Source organism: Cardiocondyla obscurior, linkage group LG25 (assembly GCF_019399895.1).
Source record: "Cardiocondyla obscurior isolate alpha-2009 linkage group LG25, Cobs3.1, whole genome shotgun sequence".
In the NCBI taxonomy this organism is placed as follows: domain Eukaryota; kingdom Metazoa; phylum Arthropoda; class Insecta; order Hymenoptera; family Formicidae; genus Cardiocondyla; species Cardiocondyla obscurior.
The window spans coordinates 2,099,365-2,126,010 of NC_091888.1; the positions used below are offsets into that span (position 1 = coordinate 2,099,365).

General features: G+C 36.8%; 6 protein-coding genes and 1 pseudogene across 12 annotated transcripts; 3 read left to right on the plus strand and 4 right to left on the minus strand.

The window, feature by feature from the left end:
• The first annotated feature begins 382 nt into the window (after positions 1–382).
• Khc (kinesin heavy chain) lies at positions 383–10,016 on the plus strand. Of its 5 annotated transcripts, none has more exons than XR_011547280.1 (15): positions 384–1,256; positions 1,722–1,863; positions 1,967–2,140; positions 2,260–2,528; positions 2,622–2,868; positions 2,946–3,182; positions 3,501–3,847; positions 3,968–4,177; positions 4,276–4,419; positions 4,520–4,804; positions 4,907–5,092; positions 5,176–5,379; positions 5,529–5,823; positions 5,941–6,044; positions 6,376–10,016. XR_011547280.1 is itself a non-coding variant. In XM_070672334.1 (14 exons), exons 1-14 carry the CDS (start codon positions 1,098–1,100, stop codon positions 6,513–6,515), a joined length of 2,976 nt encoding a protein of 991 aa, XP_070528435.1. In that variant the 5' UTR covers positions 383–1,097; the 3' UTR covers positions 6,516–10,016. The 5 variants fall into 5 exon arrangements, 3 of the variants coding, with proteins under 3 accessions (XP_070528435.1, XP_070528436.1, XP_070528437.1); XR_011547281.1 differs by having other exon boundaries at positions 6,439–10,016; XM_070672334.1 differs by lacking the exon at positions 5,941–6,044 and having other exon boundaries at positions 383–1,256; positions 6,439–10,016.
• Positions 10,017–10,249: 233 nt separating this feature from the next.
• LOC139111818 (uncharacterized) lies at positions 10,250–14,400 on the minus strand. Its single transcript, XM_070672345.1, has 6 exons — positions 13,635–14,400; positions 13,437–13,554; positions 13,018–13,368; positions 12,614–12,877; positions 12,277–12,536; positions 10,250–12,212 (listed from the first exon to the last, which is right to left on the minus strand). Exons 1-6 carry the CDS (start codon positions 13,733–13,735, stop codon positions 11,438–11,440), a joined length of 1,869 nt encoding a protein of 622 aa, XP_070528446.1. The 5' UTR covers positions 13,736–14,400; the 3' UTR covers positions 10,250–11,437.
• Positions 14,401–14,489: 89 nt separating this feature from the next.
• On the plus strand, positions 14,490–17,136 carry Txl (Thioredoxin-like). Its single transcript, XM_070672347.1, has 4 exons — positions 14,490–14,718; positions 14,857–15,136; positions 16,234–16,517; positions 16,776–17,136. Exons 1-4 carry the CDS (start codon positions 14,621–14,623, stop codon positions 16,987–16,989), a joined length of 876 nt encoding a protein of 291 aa, XP_070528448.1. The 5' UTR covers positions 14,490–14,620; the 3' UTR covers positions 16,990–17,136.
• On the minus strand, positions 17,137–23,539 carry Med16 (mediator complex subunit 16). Of its 3 annotated transcripts, none has more exons than XM_070672341.1 (15): positions 23,334–23,539; positions 23,064–23,257; positions 22,794–22,940; positions 22,468–22,666; positions 22,131–22,377; positions 21,889–22,044; positions 21,630–21,799; positions 21,195–21,531; positions 20,913–21,120; positions 20,544–20,718; positions 20,132–20,281; positions 19,699–19,909; positions 17,716–17,825; positions 17,471–17,616; positions 17,137–17,376 (listed from the first exon to the last, which is right to left on the minus strand). In XM_070672341.1, the coding sequence occupies exons 2-15, from the start codon at positions 23,123–23,125 to the stop codon at positions 17,253–17,255; spliced, it is 2,442 nt and encodes an 813-aa protein (XP_070528442.1). In that variant the 5' UTR covers positions 23,126–23,257; positions 23,334–23,539; the 3' UTR covers positions 17,137–17,252. The 3 variants fall into 3 exon arrangements, with proteins under 3 accessions (XP_070528442.1, XP_070528440.1, XP_070528443.1); XM_070672339.1 differs by having other exon boundaries at positions 23,064–23,260; XM_070672342.1 differs by lacking the exons at positions 17,137–17,376; positions 17,471–17,616; positions 17,716–17,825 and adding an exon at positions 19,310–19,406 and having other exon boundaries at positions 23,064–23,260.
• Positions 17,843–19,128, minus strand: LOC139111820 (uncharacterized; annotated as a pseudogene).
• Positions 23,540–23,633: 94 nt separating the features above from the next.
• On the plus strand, positions 23,634–24,492 carry LOC139111825 (uncharacterized). Its single transcript, XM_070672354.1, has 2 exons — positions 23,634–23,878; positions 23,943–24,492. The coding sequence occupies exons 1-2, from the start codon at positions 23,817–23,819 to the stop codon at positions 24,271–24,273; spliced, it is 393 nt and encodes a 130-aa protein (XP_070528455.1). The 5' UTR covers positions 23,634–23,816; the 3' UTR covers positions 24,274–24,492.
• On the minus strand, positions 24,456–26,637 carry Pig-q (phosphatidylinositol glycan anchor biosynthesis class Q). Its single transcript, XM_070672346.1, has 5 exons — positions 25,685–26,637; positions 25,255–25,535; positions 24,943–25,135; positions 24,752–24,866; positions 24,456–24,691 (listed from the first exon to the last, which is right to left on the minus strand). Exons 1-5 carry the CDS (start codon positions 26,471–26,473, stop codon positions 24,483–24,485), a joined length of 1,587 nt encoding a protein of 528 aa, XP_070528447.1. The 5' UTR covers positions 26,474–26,637; the 3' UTR covers positions 24,456–24,482.
• Positions 26,638–26,646: the final 9 nt, after the last annotated feature.

Sequence of the window (26,646 nt, forward strand, 5' to 3'; positions counted from 1 at the left end):
AAGCGATAGAGGGAAATTGCTTTTCTGAAAGCCGCACTTCGAAAGGTAAGTGACGACAAGCTTTATATCGACGATAATCATAAGATACATTTGTAGATGTAGATACACAGGACTACAAAAAGTAAATGATAATCGACTGTACTGATCCAGATAACGAAGCGATAATATATTTATAATTAGAACCGGTTAAAAAACTAAACGGAGAATTGCCGCGCCTCTACAGATGAGGCAATAAGCGTCGTTCGACTAGTATGGTAACAACAAAGGTGTAGGTGTGCAGCGTATGTAGCGCGCAACGCTGGTCGCCGTCACGGCTCTCCTCTTCCCCCTCGTCGTCGCAAACTCGTCATCGATTGCGCGCGCGTGCGGCGCACTCGGGAGAGGAGAGGATCGTCCGCAAAGTTTCTCCAGAGGTAAACCGCGTAGCCGCCACCACCGCGCGATCGCCTCCGTCCTCGCGGCCCCGCAAGCCTAGCAGCGGAAGAAGAGAAACGAACTGGCGATTTCCGAATCAGACGAGAGCCACCCGAAAGAGAGAGAAAGAGAAGAGCAGGGTAGGAGTAAGAGAAAGAGAGACGGGTGCAAACAAGCGGACGTGCGGGTCCTGCCAAGGCAAGAGGGCGAGGCGTCGTCGTCCGTCACGTCGTGAGAGTAACGTCCCAGGAGTGGGCCCTTTGTGGCCCCAGGATTGAAGCTGTCAGCCAGCCAGACAGCCACCCACTTATCAGCCGCCATCTTGCTGCTCTACGAGAAACGGTGACAGACGGGCCTGCCTGCTGTCGGAGCGGAGCGAAACGCAGCGCGGGTGAGCGGTGTGAGGAAGGAAGGGGGAAGAGATAGGGAAACGACGGATCCTTCATGCGGTGCGCGCCTATGCCATCCCGTCGCCTATGCCTCAATCTACGTGCAATCGCGACGAAAGATAGTCGGAAGCAGCGGGGAACAGCCTAAAGAGACGAGGGGGTGAGGGAGAGTATCGGCTTCGCCGATACCACTAGTCGAGTGCCAGGTACACACGTACACGCGCAAAGGCGCGCGCGCGCGCACCTTCGTCATCGTCGTCGTCGTCGTCGCCTCCACCTCTACCCTTATTTGCAATGGCAATGGAGACGCCGAGAGAGCGAGAGATCGCTGCCGAGGACAGCATCAAGGTGGTCTGCAGGTTCCGGCCGTTGAACGATTCGGAAGAAAAGGCCGGCTCTAAGTTCATCGTCAAGTTCCCGTCCGGTGGCGATGAGAACTGCATCTCCATCGGGGTACGTGAACGCGCCTACATAAACCTGGACCACACGGCGCGATCATCTAGTCCGGCCCCGTTTTCTCTTTATTGCTGCATATATCGTGTATAGATATAAGATTCTCTATATAAATGTGTATACAGATCAATGGAGCTGTGACTCATAGAGCATATTCTAAGGATTTTTTAAATTTGTCCTACATTTAGCACTTGATTTACTGTATTTGTAACGTCTTTCGGGGATTTAAATCATCGAGAAATGCTGTACATGATAAATGCAATGATAACTTTATGAGCCGATACATTTCGCGCGAGTCTTTGCAATTTTACATGTGTGTTTTTAATTAAATGTTCATTTTATTTTATTTTTTTTTAATGAGTAAATTATTAAAAAAAAAAAATTTTAAGTGGTCAAAAACTTATCACGTTTATATATATATATATATATATGTATATAACGTGCTAAATAATATATTGGTTGTAGGGCAAAGTATACCTCTTTGATAAAGTATTTAAACCGAATGCTACACAAGACAAAGTTTACAATGAGGCTGCAAAGTCTATTGTCACAGACGTTTTGGCAGGATATAACGGAACCATTTTTGCATATGGTCAAACATCGTCGGGTAAATACTCTTTATATTTAAGAAAATCATCGTAAAATATCGTTTATTAAATGATTATCTAAAAAACTTTCTAAAAATTTATATTTAAATTCTTTATACACAGGTAAAACGCACACAATGGAAGGAGTCATTGGCGATCCTAACAAGCAGGGCATTATCCCAAGAATTGTCAATGACATCTTCAATCATATTTATGGCATGGAGGAGAATTTGGAATTCCATATCAAAGTGTCATACTTTGAGATTTATATGGATAAAATCAGGGATCTCCTCGATGGTAAGTCCATATTTAATTTAACATTTGTTTATTATTAAAAAAAAAAAATGTTAATGTCCATGCACTCTCACTATCTTTATATCTTTCTCAAAATAATTCTCTGTGATTTTCTCTTTAAGTTTCTAAGGTTAACTTAAGTGTACACGAAGACAAAAACCGGGTGCCGTTCGTGAAAGGTGCAACCGAGCGGTTTGTTTCTAGTCCTGAAGAAGTGTTTGAGGTGATAGAGGAGGGCAAGTCAAACCGACACATCGCTGTGACCAACATGAACGAGCACAGCTCACGTTCCCATTCCGTTTTCCTTATAAATGTTAAACAAGAAAATTTGGAGAATCAAAAGAAACTTTCTGGAAAACTGTATCTTGTCGATTTAGCCGGTTCTGAAAAGGTAAATGTCTATTTTAAAATTGTAATTTTTTTTTCCTTTATTGCCTACTTCGTTTTTTTTAATTATATTTTTTATATTTTCATATTTCGTTAGGTTTCTAAAACTGGTGCAGAAGGGACGGTGCTAGACGAAGCGAAGAACATTAACAAATCTCTGTCTGCGCTTGGTAACGTAATTTCGGCCTTGGCTGACGGCAATAAAACACACATTCCTTATCGTGACTCCAAATTAACGAGAATCCTGCAAGAATCTTTGGGTGGCAACGCCAGGACCACAATTATTATCTGTTGCTCTCCCGCCAGCTTCAACGAATCGGAAACGAAATCGACTTTGGATTTCGGTAAATCTTTCGGTCTTTTTGTCATGACATGTACCGCTCTGTTCTCGGCGGGGTTTCATAAGAGGTGTTTATTGCAGGTAAACGCGCTAAAACTATCAAGAACGTTGTATGCGTCAACGAGGAACTTACTGCCGAGGAATGGAAACGTCGGTACGAACGCGAAAAGGAAAAGGTGGCAAGATGGAAAGGCAAAGTGGATAAATTGGAGGCCGAATTGTCGCGTTGGCGACAGGGTGAAACTGTCAAACCAGAGGAGCAAGTCAGCCTTGTTGAAGGACCAGATGTTACTACACCAATTACTGCACCTGTTGAAAGTAATAAAAAACATACAGTAATATACATATATTGTTACGCCGGCTTACTTGCAATTTATACTCGCGGGTACACTCTAATGAAAGAAAACATGCTATTTTAAAAAATAATGTAATTATAGTAACTGGGAATATAAAAGGAGAGGAAAGACTCAAACCGCGAACTTCGAAGCTCGGACTTAACAATATTATAGATACATTAATTTTTATATATTATAACACTATAAATAAATTAAACTTGAAATATTATGCATCTTATTTTTTTGTAAGATTAAATGTGCGACTTACGCAGATTATAAATTATAAATTTTTATTTTATAGGCAAACTGGATGATAATCCGGTACCTGCTACTCCTGGTGGCGGTCTCATGATCGGTTCTCTTTCGAACGAGGAAAGGCAAAAACTCGAAGAAGAGCGTGAAAGACTATATCAACAATTGGATGACAAAGATGAAGAGATTAACCAACAGTCGCAATATGTCGAAAAGCTAAAGGAACAAATGGATGAACAGGAGGAACTTATTGCTAGTGCAAGACGAGATTACGAACAACTACAACAGGAAATGAATCGAATACAGCAGGAGAACGAAAGCGCTAAAGAGGAGGTGAAGGAAGTACTGCAAGCGTTAGAAGAACTTGCGGTTAATTACGATCAGAAATCGCAAGAGGTAATTATTTACGCATAATAGAAAAAAAGGCTAGATAAAAATCAAAAAAGCAGGTAAGCGCTAATTCTTGATATTAAATCTTGATATTAAATAATATAAATGGAACTAATCTAACTTTAGGTCGAGCTAAAGAATAAGGAACAGGAATCGATGACAGAAGAGCTCTTGGCTAAACAAGTAGCTCTGAACAATACCGCATCTGAACTTCAACAACTACGTGACATGTCGGCGCATCAAAGAAAACGTATCGCAGAAATGCTAGCAAACTTCTTAAAAGATTTAGGAGAGATTGGTGTAGCTATTGGTGGCGAATCTAACGAAAATTTAAAAGTAAGAATCAAGTTATTAAATAAAAATGAACTTATATTAATTACATTATTTTCCGTAATTTATTTAATGCAAACTGTCGGTTTTAATTTGAATTCAAGATTGCTTCACCGGAGAGCAATGGCAAATTAGAGGAGGAGTTCACGGTGGCAAGACTATTTATTAGCAAGATGAAATCTGAGGTGAAGAATTTAGTCCAGCGATGTCAGGGATTGGAATGCTTCCAAGTAGATTGTAACAAGAAAGTGAGTGGCCGTGGAGTTTCACGTTATCGTATTAATTATGATTTTTTTTTCTCCACCGTCACTTTTCTCTAATTAATTTTCGTTGTGTATAAATGTTTAGGTTTCCGAGTATGAAAAAGACTTGGCCGAGTGCCGATTGTTGATCTCACAACACGAGGCCCGTATGCAAACGCTGACGGAATCGATGAAAGAAGCCGAGACACGCAAGCGAGCTCTTGAGGAGGATGTAGATGCCTTGCGCGAGGAATGCGCCAAGTTGAAGGCTGCCGAGCAGGTGCAGGCAGTCACCAACAAGGAGAAGGCTGAAGAAAAAGAAGCGGCAACAAAGATGCGAGTGGCCTTGGAAGAACAGATGGACCAACTGAGGGATGCGCATCAAAAACAGGTTGCTCATTTATGCGACACATTATTGACTTAATTATTTTATTTTTAATTTAATCAGCATTTTTTTCCAATTTTTTTAACGTTGGATTTAATTCTATAAAAGGTTGCTGCGCTTAGGGACGAACTGTCTGAAAAGCAGGAGCTAATCAGCGAACTCAAAGACCTTAACCAGAAGTTCACTTTAGCGCACCAACAAATGCAAGCCGATTACGAACGGCTGAAGCAAGAGGAGGCTAACAAATCGGTTAAGCTGCAGGAGCTTATGCTATTGAACGAACGCCGAGAACAAGTACGTTTAATAAAAACTATGCACCAAATAAAGGTTTGTTAACTGCAGTTTAACATTAACTTATCATATCGAATTAATTTCAGGCGAGAAAAGATCTCAAAGGTTTGGAAGACACGGTAGCCAAAGAACTGCAGACCTTGCACAATCTACGCAAATTGTTCGTCCAAGATCTACAGGCTAGAATAAAGAAAACGATCAACACGGAGGATAACGAGGACGATGGCGGTTCTCTCGCGCAAAAACAAAAAATATCCTTTTTGGAAAATAATCTGGATCAATTGACGAAGGTATATTTTAAACGCATTCTCGTTTTATGTTAATTTATATTCATTTATTTTTAATATAAAATAATTAATAATCAATTTATACGAAGATTAGACCTTATTATTATTTAAATTAGTGACACATTAATTCTGTGTATATCTTTCTATTATAGGTGCACAAACAACTCGTCAGGGACAACGCGGATCTTCGTTGCGAGTTGCCTAAATTAGAGAAACGATTGCGAGCGACAATGGAGCGCGTCAAGGCCCTAGAAACAGCGTTACGCGATGCTAAGGAGGGCGCGATGCGAGATCGCAAGCGCTATCAGTACGAAGTGGATCGAATCAAGGAGGCGGTTAGGCAAAAGAATCTGGCGCGTCGTGGACCGAGTGCACAAATTGCGAAGCCGATTCGAGCTGGTCACTACCCCTCGAGTAACGTCAACGCCATCAGAACCGGCAATCGTGGTAAGGAATAATTTTCTTTCTCTTCCGATTACATGCCGCGCCAGTTAAAATCGCCGCTGTCAATTTTTATTATTTTCTTCGTTTTATATATACAATCATCTTGTTTTTCTTTTTTAGATTCACTTAATTAAAAAGCCTACGTTGTGTATCGTTGTGTGGGTTTGTTCGGTTTTGCGTTACAAATGGGGTGGCGACCCCTCAAGGCAGCTCTAGGCTTTAGAGTAAGTGGGTCGATTTGTTACGTCTATTATTTTTGCCAAGCTTACCAAGCTTCTCGCGTGATTAAGGAAGGAATATTTCGGGGAAAAAAAAAAACGAACAAACCTCGCGACGTTCCTCTCTTTAACGTACGATCGAGTCGCATCTTTTTTGCACGGCTGTTGATTGATTTGAGACGATTCTCAGTTGTGATTACCGCCGTATCGTTTATATCATGATGTTGATTTCACGAAATATGAAATTTTATTTAACTAATCATAATTACTTTGATGATTTATTTGTTTTCCTCTTTTTTTTTTTTTCCATGTTCCTGAATCACACACACACACACAGATATGGGTAACAGCGTACAGTGATCGTGATCGCATAATGCCAAAATACCCTTCACTTTTACAGAAAACGAATGCAAGAACGCTTTCATCGATGAAAACAAAAGAATTCCAGCGGCTCTTATGTATAACGGATATGCATAAATGTTATAATTATTATTGAAGTAAGGGCATAGTACTATATTACCCACAAGAAGAAAGCACCGCCAGTTCTTTTCATTGTTTCTTTCCTCTTTCTCAGAGCATGTGCTTAGGTATATATAAGATAAGTGCATTAAATTATATACAATATATACACAATGAATATACATATACACACACATATATATATATATATATATATATATATATATATATATATATATATTTAATAAATATGTACGTCACAAGCGCTGCATGTCCTGTCGATGTAAATAGTTAATTTTTATAAATTATTTAATTTAATGTCAATACATATACATATATGCATGATAACGATTTGATAATAGGTATTAAAATACGAATGTTTGAATCGAACGAATCACACGGATAAGCCTCTCGCCGCTGTCTCGAAATAATTTATATACTTTTTATGTCTATTTAAATCGCACAGTTTAAAAAATTAATTGAGGAGAACTTGCCACAATCATACGAGTTTGTAGCGAGGATCGCGCGACCACCTTAACCGGAATCCTCGTGATTTTGACGGACAGAGGCAAAGAATACTTAAGGTGTTTAATTCGGATATCTAATCGAAAAAACGATTGGACATGCGGCTCGGAGCGAGCAGTGAAAATGACCGCAACTTACACAAGTATTCGTAATCGTAAAAAAAAATCCCTCTGCTAACTGATAAGAACACGCGGGTCCGTGTTCTCGGCCGCCAAGAACTCGAACGATAATCTCGAATACATAATGTAATTTGGAATTAATCGCGGAAATGGATCTTGAGCGTTTGATAGCAACATCGTTTAACTTTAAGTGGAAAAGATGATAATTCCGGTGGAGTTCTAGCGCCGCAAACCCGGGCCTGCTGAGGGTCCCAGCGCGCAATTTGCCGGAGGGCACGCTTGATTTCTGATCAAACGAAAAATTGCTTCTCCAGAGCTCTCCGCGCGTTACGGCGGCTCTGCGCGATCTTATCGGAGTAAAGACAAAAGACCTATTTCGCAATAAGAAAGAGCGATTTGAACGACTGCCGGCTATTGTGCGTAGTTTGCCGAACATTTTTCTCGCGTGCGTCTAATTTATATTAATTTATCACGAACACACGCCTCTTGTTCCCCGGCGACGCGAAGCCTCGGCTTTCTTCCAGCGAACCTCAGACCTTCTTCTTTCTCATCTCTTCCGAGCAAGATGATCAAGCCCAGCGAAATCTACTCATGTTTCCGAAGAGAGGAAAGAGAAGAGGAAGAAGCTGTCAGAATTTTGCGCTCACGCGTTTCTCATTCACGACATCAGCATCACTAATCATCCTCGAGTAATCCTCGCATTTTTTTTTTTCCCTCCGAAACTTAGCTTAGTTCTTTCGCGTATTTTATATCACGTTATTTTTTACGCTCTTTTTGTCGTCAATTTACACGCGAATTGTCGCAATCTTTGTAAATCCATTTTATAAGGCTTCTCTATGTATGATCACGCGCTCGAGATCAACCGTATCGTTGCTAATTTGTAATCATGTTAAGATATCAATTGCCCGGAATCGCGCGAGTGGCCCGGGTGGACGATTAACGACGGCCTCTTTCAGGGCGCTCATGCATTTCTTCGTCGCGCGGGCATTTGTCGCCGCTTCTGTAAAAGACTTTCAATCGTGCGCAATCAATCAATGTAGTCATTCTCTGTTGCGAGCGAAGATTATTTATAGAAGCGGATTTATTTATAAAAATAGTTGTTCGATTCTCTTCGACGCGGAAATTCTCAGACCCCGAGCTGAACCGAGAACGCTCGTGGGATTTATTTAATTTAACGGATAAATAGGTCGCACTTTCCTCCTGCGAAAGATTCTTCGTGGAGCAGGCATAACTCTAAATGTGTGATGCGAACTCGACTCGGGAAAAAGTATTCATCCGATACTTACTTTTTTTTTTTCTATCACACCAACCAAGTTCTCTCTCTCTCCTAACTTTTGTGATATGTATAACTATCGAGGGAGTTGCATTCTCTTTTTTCTTTTTTTCTTTCTCCTCTTTGCTCGTACGTAGGCGAAGACGACCGACAAGCGTATGGTGCATTAATGCGAGTGCAATTATCGTTAAGATATTTTTGTCGAGTGTATGTAAATATATGATATACATAGATATATACATGTAACGTATCACGTTAGTTTTGCGACGGAATGCAGAGGAAAGTACGTTCTTCTTTATGGTGAAAGAGGGCAAGCATACGTTCTATGCACGATTGTATTTATCATAGATATAACATAATACACACACACACACGTAACGTTGATGTTTTTCTCTTCGACGCGCGTTCCCATTTAGATGAATGTATTTCTCTCCTTCCCCAATCGTGTTGTGCTGAAAATTGTAATGCATCTGATGAGCGTTTCTCTCGTCTGCTGATTCATTAAGCTAATCGGAAATCATCGGTTTCAACGACAATTATAATTTCGCAATCGTTGACTTTAAATCCTTTTTCATTCAAAGAAGCACGAGATTATGAAATCGAGATTAAGAAATCATGTAAAAACTCGTTGCCGGTCTTCGGCGATGAACAATCCTTTAAGCGCAACAGCAACGACCGGTTATTATAATTAATAATGTATGTGTAATGTATTAAACAACCATTCGTCGACAAATGCGGAAAGACAGAGCTGTCGGTATGTTATTTTCGTAAATTGTCTCCGACACGTTTCCGAGATAAGGAAAACGAATAAGTAATTATACTTACACTTATCGCAATCAAGTAGGCGAAATTATAACGATTTATGTGCACGCAGCCATCCAGTCACTGTTAAAGAGGAGGTCGATCTACTAAACCGCGGTCTCTTCGTCTCGACGACGAGCGAAGCATTTCGTTTATTTCATCGTGGTTCTTCAAATAAAAGACAAAGGAAAAAAAAAGAAAAGTTTTCTATTCGATTGTCGAGAGAGATTGACGCTCTGAGTGAATCTCAACGAGCAGAACGTTTAATTAAGTTTCGACAGTTCATGCAAAGACAATTTTTGTAACAATCTTTCTTTTTTGTTTTTTCCTTTGTTTATACGAGAATACTCTGGGAGAGTACCTTTTTTACATTAGCGATCGAGATTCAGATCTACCTCATCTGAAACAGCAAAGTAGGGAAAAACGAAGCGAAAAGAAAACGCATAGTTGAATTCTAAACATTTCTTTCCTAGATACTAGGCGGTAGTAAATTTGTATGCAGGGTGTAGAAGAGAGGCTGTAGCTACAAGGTACTATATGAATTGTAATACAATATTCTCCTCGGATTAAAGCTGTAATTTTAAGATAATATCGTTATCATTATTATCCGATTATCGAAAAGTGACGGCGCTTATACATGGAAAAAGAAAAGAATAACGGGAAAAAAAGAAAAAAAAAAATTACATGACTGTATTCACTTATTTATTTATTGTCGCACCGCATATTGTCCCGGCGAAGTAATCCCCGAAAGAAATATATTTATAAGGTAACGTAATAAAAAAAATTATATTATACACCTTATTGTGCGTGCGTGAAAACCTATTATCACCCTACCCGATATTCGTTTCTTGAACTAAAAGGGAAACTTAATTTTCGTTAACTTATGTAATTTACGTTTTCCGAAGTCATTATAAAATCGCGACAAGTTTTTAATGTTCATCGAAAGTTTACGATACTTCTCGTTTTTCTTTACCAAAGTTGCTGCTAACGGATTTATCCTCGCGATGGAATTAACGGCGATTCTCTGTAAATCATACTGTAAAAGTTTACATTTTATTCTTATGGTTGTATAATATCAGTAAATATCAAAACATACAATAATTGGAATACGATAAGCAACATGATTACAACAACTTTCCTATTCCATAAGTTATGAAAAGATCTGCACACACCTGTAAAGCGCATCTTTTCTTTTCTTTCTTTCTTTTTTTTTATTATAAAGTTCTCGGCAATATGTACAATCTGTTTCTTATTGATAACTAATATTACGTGTGGAAAACAAGGCGCGCAATGCCTGAACAAATGCACTTATCACTAAAGTTTACATACATATTTCTCACTGAGGCTTGAAGTTCTTACTAATTACAAAAAGGTTTTTGCGCGTCTCATTTTTTTTTTCGGCTAGCATGCAAAGAGGAGAAGTGGTGCGTTCGATAATATACATTTGACATAAATGATAATATGTTTTGCGCGGTAATTCCTCTTCGCAAAATTACTACTTACCAAATTAGTAGAAGACGAGACCCGTGAAATCTTGGTTTCTTCGCGCATTTTAGTTCTATCGATTCGAGATACGAAATAATTTTATTGTAATCGAAATGCGTAAAGAGATGCGTTAATTCACAGAATCGGTATTGAGCGAGAATTGCCCTGTAAAGTCCAGCCCTACATTCGAGCAATTTAAGATCCGCGAGATGACTCAACGGAGAATAGGCAAATGGGTGTGTACTTGTCGAGAGAAAAGATGACGAAGGAAACGAACAGAGATTGACATAAATATAGATGATAATTTGTATATACAGTAATTTATAAAAAAATGTAGACGATAAATGGCAAAGTTTCTTTACGTGAACATATATAATAAAGAAACTGAAAATTGACAGATATGTTCGACGAACAAGTACACTGATAGTATAGCGTCGTAAGCTATACCCCAACAATAGAATCGAGCGTTGTGCTTCTTCCTTAATTGGCAATAGTATCACCTCTAATTGCCAAGTCACTTCAAGATCGAAGATTAAATTCTTAAAACCTAAAGAATCGACAGTAGATCACATGCGAAAGGGAAGAAAACGATTTAATGGAGGATCTTCCCAATCGAATCGACAAATTTATCGAATACTAGGTCCAATTAACGCTAGCGATCACAAATAATTTTAGCGATTGATAAAAATTACCGCATGAACACACATTGATCTGGCAATTTCAACCATCGTTGACGTTTAACGTAACAATGTAGTGCACAGCACTATCATATTTAATATCAGCGAACCACATAGCAGTGCAGACAGCCAGCCAGGGCTCGCGACAACAGTCGTTGTGTGACGATCGGCGTACGTCGGCACTGAGCCGTTTCGGTTTTCGATATTTGGCTTAATGCTCTCTTGGACCTGATAGGTGTCCGGGTGGTGTGTTTGCACAGCGTTTTGCAAGTGGCTGCCTGTCACATCTGAATATCGCGACTGCGGACGCGAAATCGGCGAATCGACTTGACCCGGCCGTGGAGTCTGGCACGACCATCGCGTAGCCTCCGACACAACGGAACAGCGGTCGAATTCGAGCACGGATGGTTCACGAGAGGACGCAAGATTGGAGGAGCCGACCGAGCCGAAACCGGAACTCTGGCTGGACGAACGCGAGAGCGTCGACGGCATGGCGCTAATCATACCTTCCTGCCAGTAACCGCCCGCCACCCACGAGGCTTGCGTCACAGATCTGAGTTTTGGCGGCGACAAAATGCACCTCCTCTTGCTGTACACAGAATTGGACTTCTTAAATAAATTCTCAGAGCTTGTCGTACTGTATATCCTTCGTTCAAAAATCGCCGGTGTAATTTTCGTGATCCTGCTAATCTTCGGCAAATTTTCACCGAGAAGAAGAGTGCTCAGACTCTCGTTCAAGCAGCTATCTGGTGGACTATTCTCACTTTGAGAAGCGGCAGTGATGTATTCGTTATTTCCACCATTTGCAGTGATTGTAGATAGTTTTTGTCTCAATCTAAAAAATATATGTCACAAAAATGTTCGCTTATGATATAATAAAAATAATAAAAAATACTTACATTGCTGAATGCGACTTGTTGAATTTTATTTCAGTGGAAGACAATTTATTCGCGTAAACAGACGATTTAATGTGGTCGTTTATTTCACTTGGAACAATATTATCTCCGCTTTGATTGTTACACGTAAATTGAAGCGAAGTTGGGGCAGTATTTCGCGAGTGTAATTTAATTTTTTTAAATGCCACTGAGCCAATCAACGTATTTTTATATGCACTAGACTTTAGGGTCACCACAGTTATAATACAAGCGCACACCATTATCTGAAAAGAAATAGACTGATAAGTCAAAATTATCGTAGTTAAACATTAAAAAATATTTTTTTATTTGTTTAACTCACCATATGATGCTGCGTAATATGCTCTATTGTAAGCCAAGTATTTTCAAAAATTGAACTCTTAGCAAACATTAAGAAAATAATGCAAAACCATAAAAATGTTAATAATATGTTGGACTTTCTGTTGTTCGTTGAACTCGCCCAACAAGCACACAGATGAAAAAATAACCCAACAATCGGCAGCCAAATAAAGTCGTGACTGTAGATCATTATCGAGACTAAACTCATTGAGACGGCTCGGAAAATCATTTCCAACTTTCTTGCATTCTGTAAAAATACTGACCAATTATTACTTGTTTATGCAACACATGTTGTTAAAAAAAAACATTAATAATGTCACAATAGGTTTCTGCAAATTAACTGAAAGCTTCTGTGCTACATAATTATAGACATCCTTTCATACTTACATCAACAAGTGTTTTAATTGATTTATGCCTGAAAAACAGCATTCTATAACGCGTTAGCCATACCGACTGCCTGTGCAACACATCTTGCACCGTCAATTTGCAGTTATCACACAGAGGATATCTTATTTCCAAATACTCTTTAAATGTCTTGAGCTCTGAGTCATAAAGCTTCTCACTCTTAGGCTCAAAGTTGGACAGTTCTGACAATTTCAGACTTTCTCGCTTGTTGCAATATATACAGAGTTTACCCTTAAAAACATGGTTATCATTATCTTTAGATAATTTACAATATTTTGCACATACTCTTGATGTTGCATACTGCTCTGGAATATCACATAAATAATCTCCATCCTGAAAAAAAGTATTTTGTCAGTATATTACATTAAGAAAAAATATATAGTAAGTAGACTGGAAGCTACCTTGGAAAAGCCATTGTACTGTTCACACCAAGGGCACAGCCACCAGTTTAGATGCTGTCTCCAGATCTTTGTATTCTCATTACAAAACCAGCAATTTACTTTCACAGGCCATCTCGCCCTGTAAAACAAATCGATCTTCGTGAAAAAGAGTGCTCTCAAATCAAAAAACGTACGTAAAGTGCAACGTCAATGACTCACCTAAGTCTATAGAAGATTGTCAAGCACGCAGCGAAGATTAAAAGAACCGGAGCAGACGCTGCCACGCAATCGAACGCAAACGCGCTGTGATCAGGATCCATGTCTCGTGAGCGTAAGGGAGGATTAAAAAAGCGCTAAAAGAAGAAAGATGGGCGAGTTCCGTCCGCAGGAAGACGATCTAAAGCCAGTGGGGTGGCGAGGACGATCGCGCGTCCCATCTCCCGCCAAGCGAGCGCGGAGCAGGGAGCGACATAGCCTAAAAAACTTGCCGCTCGACGTGCCGGTTCAACGCTGTCCCTGTCCCGGCGGTGCGAGGCGCGGAATCTGCGCGAAAAGTTGCCGTACGACCGTCGACTGTGGCTATCCAATAAATCCATTCGGTGTTCAAATCTGCTGATTGGAGGCGTCAGAAGTTCAGGATGCTGTGCAGCACGTGCCCGGCTCCGGCAACTGCCCTGCCCTGCTACCCGCGTTGCATGGCGCTGCGTCCGAAAACACACTCAATTATATTTAAAAAGCTTCGTGCACCCCAACGCAATTTACGTCGCGGGCGACACGCGATATCTAATGAAATTTCTCCTTCTATGGGAAAGTAAAGCTCTTATTATACATAGTGTGGATCGTGTGTCGGTAGAAAATAAGGATAAAATGATACCTGGCGCACTCGGGTGACGTTTTCAAACGCAGTCATAAATCCTCTTCGCCGTCTAACAAAGCGAACTAACCAATCGCCATTAGACAATTCTTCTGGTGCTGAACCGTGATTCACTAGTCTCTTCGCGCGAGGTTTGGAACGCACCTACACCTACTACAAACTCGATCGTGTAGAATGGACTCTCTCGTTGGAATGTGTTCTTGGTGATCCTAAACATGTAAACTGTCAAGTCATTCTCAGTTGTTCTCGGACATTCTCATAGCTGACGGCGGACAGGTAACTTGGTGCGTGCGAATTTAATGTAATTATTAAACGACGATCAGCCGGGACAATGGGAGCGGTGCGAGTAATCAACGACGATCGTCATTTCAACGGCGAGCTGGCCAACGCCGGCCAGAAGCTCGTCGTCGTGGATTTCACAGCGAGCTGGTAAGCGCCGTTTAGGTTATATTCCTGGCTACTTCTTTGTTAGCCGCGAAGTCAATTCACTCAGCGCGCAATTCTTGGTTTTACTTTTTTTTTCTTTTCAATCGACGTTAACGTCGCGACTTGGGTTACGCTTTGCAGGTGCGGTCCTTGTCAAAGAATCGCTCCGATATTTGAACAACTATCGCTCAAGTATCCCAAGGCGGTGTTCCTGAAAGTGGACGTGGACAAATGCGCCGACACCGCCTCGATGCAGGACGTGAGCGCGATGCCTACCTTTATCTTCTACCGCAGGCGCGCACGGCTAGGCCACTGCCAAGGCGCGGACCCAGTAGGTCTGGAATCCAAGATCCAACAGTTCTATGGCAGCGGAGACGCGGACGACGCGGACGACTCGATCGCGGATTCCTTGCCCGGCCATGTACGAAATACCGAGAATGCCTACTATCATATTTTCGGCATGATCCTCCTTGCCACAATTCTTTTTTACTGGAATAAGTACCAATGAAAAACTGTCATTCAGCTGCCACTCATAACGCTAATCAGTTGTATAAACAACAGAATCCGGAATACAACTTGATTTGGTTACCGCAAACTTAATGCAAAATTTAAGGGAACTCACATGATCTTCCACTTTCATGCTTATGTTTGTTTTTGTCCTCGAATATTAAGCAAGTAACACAAATAAAATTGTCAAACCTTTTAGTGTATCCGAAATTTTTTCAGTTATGCAAATATCAAAGTATTACATTTATGTAATGAGTTTAAATATAATTTACTAGATCTTGATATCTTGGTATTCTAGTATCTATATGCTGCAAATTTTTATATAAGAAAATTATATGCCGTTTTTGTATCGTTTGAATAGAAATTAGATTTTATAAAATTAATTTATAAGATTATTACAGTTAAATAATGTTATGGAGATTATTTGCTCGAGAGAAAAAAATTTAATCAAAGTTAAATAATTATTAAATTTGATAGAGTTAAGCTTTAGTTATTAAAAAATATTTCTATAATTTTGCATTTTTTACAATTTTTTGCTTCTAGTGTTAATAAACTTTTTTTTTTTTCAATTTAATTATAAAATGTTCATGTATATTAAAAAAAAATATTGTACCGAAAATAATACAACTTTGATACTTGCATACTTGTTGATGATTTAATAACCTTTATCTAAATGATTTTACTTAACACAAAAAATTAAATTAATTTCTCCATTAAAAATTTTTACGAAAAATATTAATTATATAGTTATCAATGCTATAATTATGTGCCAAAAGTCTAAATTTACATAAGAATTATATTTTTTGTTAAAAAATTTTGTTAAAAAAAAATAAAAAAAAAAAAGACCAAAAATTTTATAAATAACTTACCATGTGAAATATACACCTTAATTTATATTAAGTTTAACCTAAAATAAAATTATTCCAAATCATAATTTGTTTCCATTTAAAGTTTGTTTCAACTACCAGTTGATTTTTTGAACTTTGAAAAATTTTTGAGGTTTTATTTCAGATGGACTTGACTAGTTTCATAATGAAGCAGCAGTGCGAGTGTTTAAATGAGTCGGACTATCACACTTTCACTCAGTGTTTGAATTCGGACAGTGGGTATCTCCAGAGTGACGAGGATGAGCAGCTGATAATGTCCATCGCCTTCTCGCAGCCTGTTAAAGTTCACTCATTAAAGATCAAAGCTCCTACGGAAAATGGACCGAAAAATATCAAATTATTTATCAATCAACCCAGGACGATTGATTTTGAAATGGCAAACTCCAACACGAGTGTTCAAGATTTAACGTAAACCTCTTCTGCATCTACAAAATATATTTAAAATTATATAAGATATAATTTAAAAAATAAAAAAAAAATCTGCTTAATTTTCGAAAGCTTTAAATATGTTTTATAAATTATTAATCAAATTAAAATATTTGTCAAAAAACGTCTTTATATAGACAGCAATTACGATTTTTAACATAATGTTTAAAACATAATTTTTCGTTTTCTCAATTTTTTTTAAATAAAATAAAAAAATAATATACACAATTTCGATTGCAGATTATCAACTAAGGATCTCGAAGAAGGAAATCCGGTACCGTTACGTTACGTTAAATTCCAAAATGTGCAAAATCTTCAAATCTTTGTAATAGACAATCAGAACGGTTCGGAAACAACGAGAATTGATCAACTAGTCATTATTGGCTCTCCAATTTCAACTACCAACATGGGAGAATTTAAAAGAGTATCTGGTAAAAAAGGAGAAAGCCACTGAGAGACATTTATGCAACAATAAGAATATCATCGAGATTTCAATTTGCCTACTAACATTCCTCCCATTATTTTTTTTCTTACAAAGAAAAGAAAAAGAAACTAATGTAATAAAACTATAAAGTAATAAAATCTGATTTAAATACCGTAATACTTAATAAGTGCCTCATTTTATTTGTTCTCTTTTCCGGGGAAGGTTGCAGTATCAAAATAGATTCTCAAAAATTAATGCATTTTTTATCGTCACAAACGTTTTCTAATATTTTTTTATTGAGAGGCTTTATGAATTCGCCAAATACCACCGCATCGGCAAGCTCGGGTCCACCGTTGATCCCAGGCTCTAATCGCAGCTGTTCTGGTCATGTTTTGCACTTGCGCTTTGCCGCCACATCTGACAATTAACAAATTTATATATACACATATATAGTATTTTTTTATATTTTATTTGTTGTTAGTAATCAACATAATTTATAAATCGATAATACCTCGTGCATTGTTTTACTAGAAGTGGCTGTTTTCCTAAGTACAAGTGTCTTATCGTGTCCACGATCTGTCCACTGTGCATACAACCTTCGACAGGATTCATTTCAGGCGTAAAAACCAATTGTTCAGGTTCCATGCCATATTCTAGCTACACATATAAATTAAAAAAAAAAAAAGAATATTTATTAGAGACGATAATTTTAATTTTTTTTTCTTGAATACATTTGCTTTGTAATTTTTATCTTACCTGTAACGGAAGATTTTGATAAAACAAAATCGGAGAAACTATAGCAGTTATGCTGTTGCCTTGATGCAATTGTGGAATCATAATTTGATTTGGCAACAAGCAGCATTCATCTGAAAAAAAAATCAAAATTGTTAGCATTGGAAAATTTAATTTGATTCTTGATTAAAGAAAACGAGGTAAAAAATAAATTTAACATATCCAACACACTGATCATTTCTTGCATTTCTTTATTTGAACACGTTTAATTTTTTTTTTTTTTTTCTTATTTTGATTGTATATTTTTTAAACTTTTTCATTTATTGCCATAAATAATTATCTTTGGTGATTGTCCTTAATTAGCTTGGTAAAATAGATGTTTGTGAATTTATTTCGTTGGATTGCAATATCAGCACTGGTTTTTCTACGGTTAATTCGGTTTCTCCACTCTCGCCCGAATCGATCTGAAGGAAAATTTCTGTTTTTTCACTGGTTAAACTTTCCACGTCGGCTATAAAATAGTTCGATTCGCGTTTCGCTTTCAATTTATTTTCTTCCCGACTCTTCTTATTCTCTCCATCCTCCAAAAAATGCATGTCTTTTGCGCTCTTTCTATGCTTTAAATTCTCTAAATCTTTTTCGTCCTTTACATTTTTCGTAGTTTCTGTATTATCAGTCGTTTCACTTGCGAGGAAATGAATCTGTAACGGTCTCGCACTCTCGGCCTTCTCAGCTTCGCGAATTAGATCGATGAAAAATAATTCTCTCGGCGACATAGGCGTCTTCAGGGGTTTCTCATTTTCTTCCGAAGGCGATACAGTCACCAGCTGCAAAAACTCCTGTAAGGGATTATTTTCATCATAATTACTAGCGATGCTGAAACGAGTTGTTTCATCCTGCTCAATGCGCACCATTCCAGCGATGTCTTCGATATTTTTGCCAGATAACTGTTTATGAATCACTAAAGGAGGCAGATCTTTTCCACGATTTTGTCGGTCGCTCTTCTTACATTCTGTATCGTTCCGTTTCTTCGTGTCGAGAGAATCTGTATTCATAGAGGATGTCTGGTAAACACACAGAGGTTCTCTCGCATTACCTGAACCATATTTCGAATTTGTGTTAATTTCCAGGCTTTGATTGACTTGAAAACGTCTCCAAACGATTATTAATCCACACATGATCGCGATCCAAATTAGAAATGCGATTATCCAGAAGATAAAAGACCAATATGAAGGCCAGTATGCGAATATATAGCACACAGCCCAAATTAAAGGGCAGATGATAATCCAGTAGACCAAAAAAACGCAGAAAGTTGTCCAAGGAAATGATAGATGTTCGCATCTCTTTAGTTTGGATTGCTTGATTTCGTTCATTTCAATATTTCGTTTTTTTTTTCTTCAAAAAATCGTTGTGTTTAATCGTAAGCTTGGTAGTCATTACACTTTTATGGATTTGGTTGGTTTTTTCTTCTCCTTCCGTATATTGTACTTTTTTGTTCGTATTATTCTCTTATTATAATACGTACATAATTCATTGTATTGCTATGTGAAGTAAAATACAATGATTAAATTGTTGCCCGTGAGACGTTTCGTTTTTATTTATGGTACTTACATTATTGCACAATTGTTTTACTGGACACAGTCGCACACGATGCGAATCGTTTAATACTAATAGTCATTGTGTTAATTCAGGATGTGGTACTTTTATCAAATTTCCTGACCACAAAGTAGTAATCAAGCAGTGGCCATACGCGATAAAAATTAAATTTGCATTGAATTAATTTATTTCTAAGTTACAAGATTATTCTATGCAAATTAAATTTCTTTTATGTATACGTATATGTATATATAGAATATTTACTCTTACTTCTTTGAAATAAGTAAAATAATAAATATAATATAATATGCCAGCTAACGCGAAGTCAAACATATTATTTACGATATGTAAAAGAAGCAAGAATAAATGACGAGCGTTCTGTAATGTCTAGTATTAATAAAATACGCATACCAATTAATCCGTCATCCACTTGTTGTTGCGCATCTCCGTTAGGCTGTACCAGTTTTGATAACAAGCCGAAGAGTAGGGCCAGAACGTCCAAACTGTCCGCGCTGCGAAGAAATACTGGAAGACATGAAGGGCGAAGTAATCCCCAGATTCGTATAATGACCAACAATTCTCGAACCGTATTCAGAGCCTTGTGATCTTTAAGAAGCTCATACTGTAAAGCGTAAAAAATTTATAAAGTAAAACTGCATAACACGATAGCTGATTAACTCTTGAAATTAAATATGTATTTTTACAAAATAAAGATAATATTAATATATTAATAAAAAGCTATAATTATTTTTGTATCATACAAAAGAAACAGATATTAAAAAATAGGTTTAAAACTTTCTTTGTAACTTTCAATAAAAAAAATTAAATTGATCGAGGTACTCACCCCACCACCAGACCTCACTTGCATCCTCTGTTCAGGTAATCTAGCAAGCAAATTTAAAGCTAAATCAGCAACCCATTGAATAAGTTGCTGCAACGATTGAAGTGTGCTTGGTTCTACCGTAAACTCTTTCGGGTCAAGATGCAATAATACCTAATAAAAACATTAAATAAGTAAGTTTTATTTCGAGTAATTATTAAAAATCTAATTTATTTTTAAATAATCTCCTTCTCTTCAATGAGTGTGACTAAGCTTTCTATTCTCAAATATTTTATTTCTATTCACGCACGGAATAAGAATAAATAAAATAGGGTTAAAATATATTCTTAATTAAGTTCATGAATATTTATAACTTTATTCAATTTCTATTCTAAGCAAATAATAAATGTGAAATAAAAGAAATCGATTATAATACCTTGTCAACGTCAGTAATAACGTCAGTTATCACCGCGGCTAAGGTCTCCGCTGGACCTTTATCGTGGGATATTAAATCTGATGGTCTCAATAAAGATTTAAAAGCAGTGGCTACCGAATGTATCATCAATAACGACGATAAATCCGCTGCTTTGTTCTGCCCTGTTACGAGCATCCTGCATATATTTATTGTTAGCATTAAATCTTTTCAATTTCTTTTTCTTTTTTCAAATAAATTTTTTAAAGCAATCTTTAAATGCAGTATAAAGACTTTTTTTTCTATTTTAAAATATATTTTTACGAAACTAATTTACAAAAAAACATTTATTTAATGTTAAAAACATCTCTTTTTGTATATGTGCATACTCACCTATATAACGATGTCTTGATGGTTAAAAATTGAATATAGTGGTATTGCTGTGTAGATTGTAGTTGTCTGTTAAAAGAAACGTCTAATCGCTCACACAATGCTTCAATCACGGATGATCTCAGGCATAAAAGTATATCCAGCCAGTCTAATCCCGTCACTAAGCAGTACTCCAATAACGTACAAGCGTAGCTTAATGACATCGATGTACCTAATCACGTAAAAGATTGCGATCATATTTTGCAGCCTCTTAAAATTAATCAACTGCTAAGAAAAATGTTGTACCGGTGGTGCCGTCCGGTAGCAATTTGTAGAGATATAAGTTGCCGTGAGTATCGCAAGCAAGAAGTACACATCCCAACCATGAAAGATCCATGTGCGCGATAGATACGGAGCTCTTAAAGTATTTGTTGCTAGGCTCGTCTGGACGCCAGCTTGTATTTAAAGATGAGTACGCCACTTCTTTAAGGCAATCTAAACGATTTAAACAATGTACTGACGAATCTGCTAATGCTATTATTACATAACTCGGGGGTGGTAAAGTTGTTACTATGGATAATTTTGTGGTTGCTATTGCCGTGACCGGTGATTGGCAACGATACTGCGATTGATACTGCCAAACCTATGTTGAAAATAACACATATCGAATATGTTTTATCGGGTATAATAATTTTCTAGTAAAGAATAAAATTAACAATTATTTAAAAATAAAATACTTACAACTGTCTTGAAAGGCTCTAAAGTTTTCGGTTGAAACAGTTTGTGAACTGGTTGCGATTTTTCTCGTAATTCCCACACCTCAACAAACCCACCGTTTTCACTGTTTGCTGCAATTACCAGAGAATCAGCATCTTCTCTAACCACAAATTTTAAATGCGTCACGATCGTACCTACAAAGAAAATAAACATTTTTTTTTTTTTTTTTTTTTAAATTAACTATCTACATTAATTTACAAATAGTACAACTGATTCATTTTACATGAATTATCTTTAGGCGCCCCGTCTTGGAGAAAGAAACTCGGTAAGGCTTGCGATGTAATAGTGCATTTGTCATCGTTTTTACGCACAAGTACTCTAAAGCATCTTATAGGTAAAGAGATACTACCGCTAGTAACAGCAACGAGAAAGTGACCGTCTGAAATCACGAAGCGAATTATTACGACATTCCCATTATAATATTTTTTGTATTTGCAAACTGCTTTATAAAAAAAATAATAATACTTTTTCCATAACATAAATCCACTGCAGTTATCCTGTGTCTTGTATTGCCGAGACTCTCTGTTGAATAGCAAATTGGATTTTGAAGGTCTTTTGTAATCATAATTGCACCAACCATACCCGTTGTCGATACCACTAACACCCCTTCAGCTGCTCTTCCACCAAATTGCCTCACAGAAGGTGCAAAAAGCAGATGATTAAATTTTTCACTATAATGAATGCTATCTTTCTTCTCTGTTACCAATCCTGTCTGTAAAATAAAAAAAATAAAAAAAAAAAATTAACAATAAGAATAATGTTAGCAGTAGTCTTTATCATAAATTTATATATATTAAAATACCTTTTTTCCATTATGAAACCATGCTGCACCTAATATGTGCTCACCAGGAAAATATGTAGAACCTATTAATACCCAGTCATTTAAAATATGATCTTTAAACATCCATAGCTGTACATTTCCAGCTGTGTCTGCCATCACCAACTTGTCCCCAGGCAGATCCCATTCTAGTGCAGTAATGTTGTGCTTATTAGAGAGTACTCTAAAAACACATATAAGATTACTTCAATTTCTTTAAAAAAAAAAATTGGCAAAAGCATTATTGGCTGATAAGAGACATAATACAGTATCCCTTTAAAATCACAAACCTTAAAAATCTAAATACTTACTTATGAGCATGCCATGGCATATTTAAATCTGCTACATAAATGTGACAGCCTCTGGTCTTACCACTGCTGTCATTCAACTCTGTCATTGTAGTAAATGCTACTATATTCCGACTGGATAAGGAACATAATGATTGTCCATTAAATAAACTAAAAAAAAAAAAAATTTAACATTTAAATGTTTTGTCAGATTGGAACATCTGTCATATTAGAATATGTTTTGATTATATCTTGGAGTATTAAATGCTGCACTTTCTCTGTAGAAATATGTACCATTCTTGATTGGAGAAGAATTTCGAGGAACTTCTTCTATTAACAGTATAAAGCAGATCCATCTTTTTTTTTTTTTGTTTTTTTTTTCGTTAATATTTCAGAAATATAGAAATGCTATGTTCAATCTTCCGACACTTTTATTTCAAAGTGCATTATTCTTTATATAATTGCTTTCACAGATGGTCACAGTGATCCTACTGCAAAAAAATGAAGTATTGTAAAACCTCTTACGTGAACTTTTTAAGAAAGTAACAAGTACAACAGACTTACGATCGACTCGGCACTAGCTGCTCATGCACGAACATTTGATTGCCATTTCGTAATCTCCTTGAAATCTATTTCTTGATAGTCATTTAACCTGCATTTCCACGTCAAGTATCAAGTTAATTACGCCGATTCAGCGGTGCACAAAACGAAAGATTCTGACATAAATAAGTACAAATAAGCGTCACTCTGCCTTGGCGAAGTAACGCAAAACAATGCAAAGTGATGCGAATTATGCGAAGCCAACATAAGAAAATTTTACCAAGTTTCGATTAATCGGACGATATTTAATCGAATAACTAAACCAGTGGCACCACCATTTTTGTCTAGCCATGGCGGCCGCGGCTGCGTAACAAACATAAAATATTATATACATTTCGTCATTCGGTATATCGGATTATCGAGATTAATCCTAAAATAATTTTATAATATAGCATAGACAAGGCACAACAATTTGTCAGAAACACAATTTGACTTTGTGCCTTTGCGATGTTAACCAACATCGTCAAGAACAGTTTCTTACTGTGTGGTAAGAACGTGCTGCTTAGAAGGTAACTCAAACTTTAAGTTCATCAATCAAAATTTATTAATTAGTAATTTAATTATTTTTTACAGAAACAATGCACAATTCACAAATACAATAGCATATAATATTAGAAATAAATGGAGTATGGCGAACTCTAAGAATCAAAGCACAGAAATGGAAGCTGATGATGAACCTATAAAATATTCTACATCAAAAGCTGCTAGCATGAGAATTGACGAATATCGCAATCCACATCAAGATAGATATCCATGGTATCAGGAAATAATTATATCACTGTCTTTAGGGGTCTTTTTACTGTATTTCTGTATCCTGAGAGAAGAAAACGACATCGATCTAATACTCAATACTGATTTGGAAGAAACATTAAACAAAGTGCATACAGAACAGGAAAAAAAATAGGAAAAAATGCTACCTTTTATCAAGTTGTTTTTCTGTGTAATGTTAACATGCTTTCTGTAAAGAACAGATTAGTAAATGCTTAATAAAAATTGTAGTAATATTTACCTTAAATGTATAAAGTTTTAGAAATTAAACTTGTTGACAATAATGTATTTTATTGTACATAAAAATAACACTGAATATTTTTGTTATAAATAAAACAGGTATGTTTAATGTAAATTATTTCTTCGTAATGGATACAATAAATGACCCCATATGATATTATTTAATATTGTACACCATTCAATAGATGGGTAGCAAATAATGGTATCTGGGATACATTTCTTCCATGTGAGCCTCCAAGGTGCAACAACCATAGTCATTGACAATATTGTCAATTCTTCTGTACAGCAAGGATGCAGTTTAATATCAACGATACCTGAAAAAAATTTTTTTAATTAGTTTAATTATTTTTCTCTCTAAGATATAATCTACTTACTACAAGTGCTATAAGATTGTAATAGCCACTTCCAAAAAGTATAAATAGGCATAATTTGCAAATAAAATTTTAATCTGGTGAGAAAACCGGCGAATGCAATTGACATTAATCTGAGCTGCAATCAAAATGTACATAATACAATTATGTCAGAAAATAATAAACGATTGAGGTGAAAATATTCATTTTTCTACCAATGTAAATACGGTGTAATACACCCAAGTTGTAGGCATCAGGAATAAAAGAATGGTGAATGACAGTGTTCCAATGAACAATTGATCAGTTTGATACTGACAGGAGTCCACTCTCTCGCGCAATGGATTTTTTTTCTTTCCAAGAAAAAGTCTAAAGAGAGCTGTGATGCCTTTTAGCTGAATGTTAAAGAGTCTATAATAAATAATTTATATATATATATATATATATATATATATATATATATATATATATAGAAATTAGACACAGAATATTATTAAATCATTTATAACAGAATATAAAAGACATTACACCTTGCTGCATAAACGTAAATACAATATGTATGAAAACTGACAAGAGCCAAGAGGTCCACAATAATGGATATTTGAAATGTGATGCCTAGGCGTCCAAATAAAAGCAGTACTTCAAATGCAAGATCCAAAAGTGGTTTCAAGAGAAGTAAAAATGTCCACCAGAGCTGTATGTGATATAAGAAAAACTTGCCCATAGTATTGTTTAAAGCATGATTAAGCTTCAAACCAGCTGGTACACCCATCAACCAATTAATCAGGTCTTTTAGAGTTTCTACAACTTTCTGTTTAATAAAAATTCCAATTGATATGACACAGATAATTATGCTGTATACATATATATTATTTTTATTCTAAATTGTCTCAGATTTCGAAATTAAATTAATTAATATATATTGTTTTAAATACATAACATATATATATATAAACTTACCTCTGCATTATCTAGCAACAGCTGGGATGGCTGATCCTCAATGTAATATTGTAATAGTCTTAATATATAAATTCCTAATGCAATATCTATCACAATTGCCAAAGCATAATTTCCTGTTTTTAATTGAAAATTCTTGTTTTGTATGACTGTTACTAACATCCACTTGGCATTTTCTAGCCAGTCATGAATGTGCAAACCAAGAGAGGAATATTTCAAGACTGGCAATAATCTATCTGTTATTTTACATAGTAATAGGATAGGATATAAGTAAAGAGACATGTAATAGGTCAATAGAGTCTCCCAGATGTGAACAAATCTAGATTTAATTCTCAACTCATCTCTTTTGCTCTGCACAAGCATGGTGAGCTCTTGAAAGTGATCACCCAATGCTGTCTTATTCTCAAACAATTCTGTTTCGCGCAACACGGGCTGATCGTAAAAAATGAGTATCGTGCGCATTGCTGACGTATCTAATTTTTTATTGTTAAAAACGACATTGGGAAGACAATATTCATAATCCCAGCCATCCTTGGAAGGCTTTATCACAATGTGCACCCAGTACGAGTGTTTACGTTCCACAGTTTCGTCAATCGCATCATTCCCATTGGAATAATATCCAATGACATTTAACGTAGACTTGGGTAACTCCCTCGGAGGTAATCTTCGCAGACTGACCACGTAAAATTTTTTTAAGTTATTGCAGGTGTCATACGTTACTTTGCCGAGTATATAACCGGACCGTTCGGCGCGAAACGCTTGGGGAACGAATATTAACAGATTATTCGTCATTTATGCGGTCAAAAGTTACATATTTGTTAGCTCTTTGTATCTCCTCTCTTTTACACAAATCTGAATTTTAAAACTTATACTTTGTAGCAGAGAGCCCAACTCGGAATCGCGGTCTCCACGCGTCCAGATACAGAGGCTCGTCCGTGTGAAGCCAGCGCTTCGGCTGCCGTCGG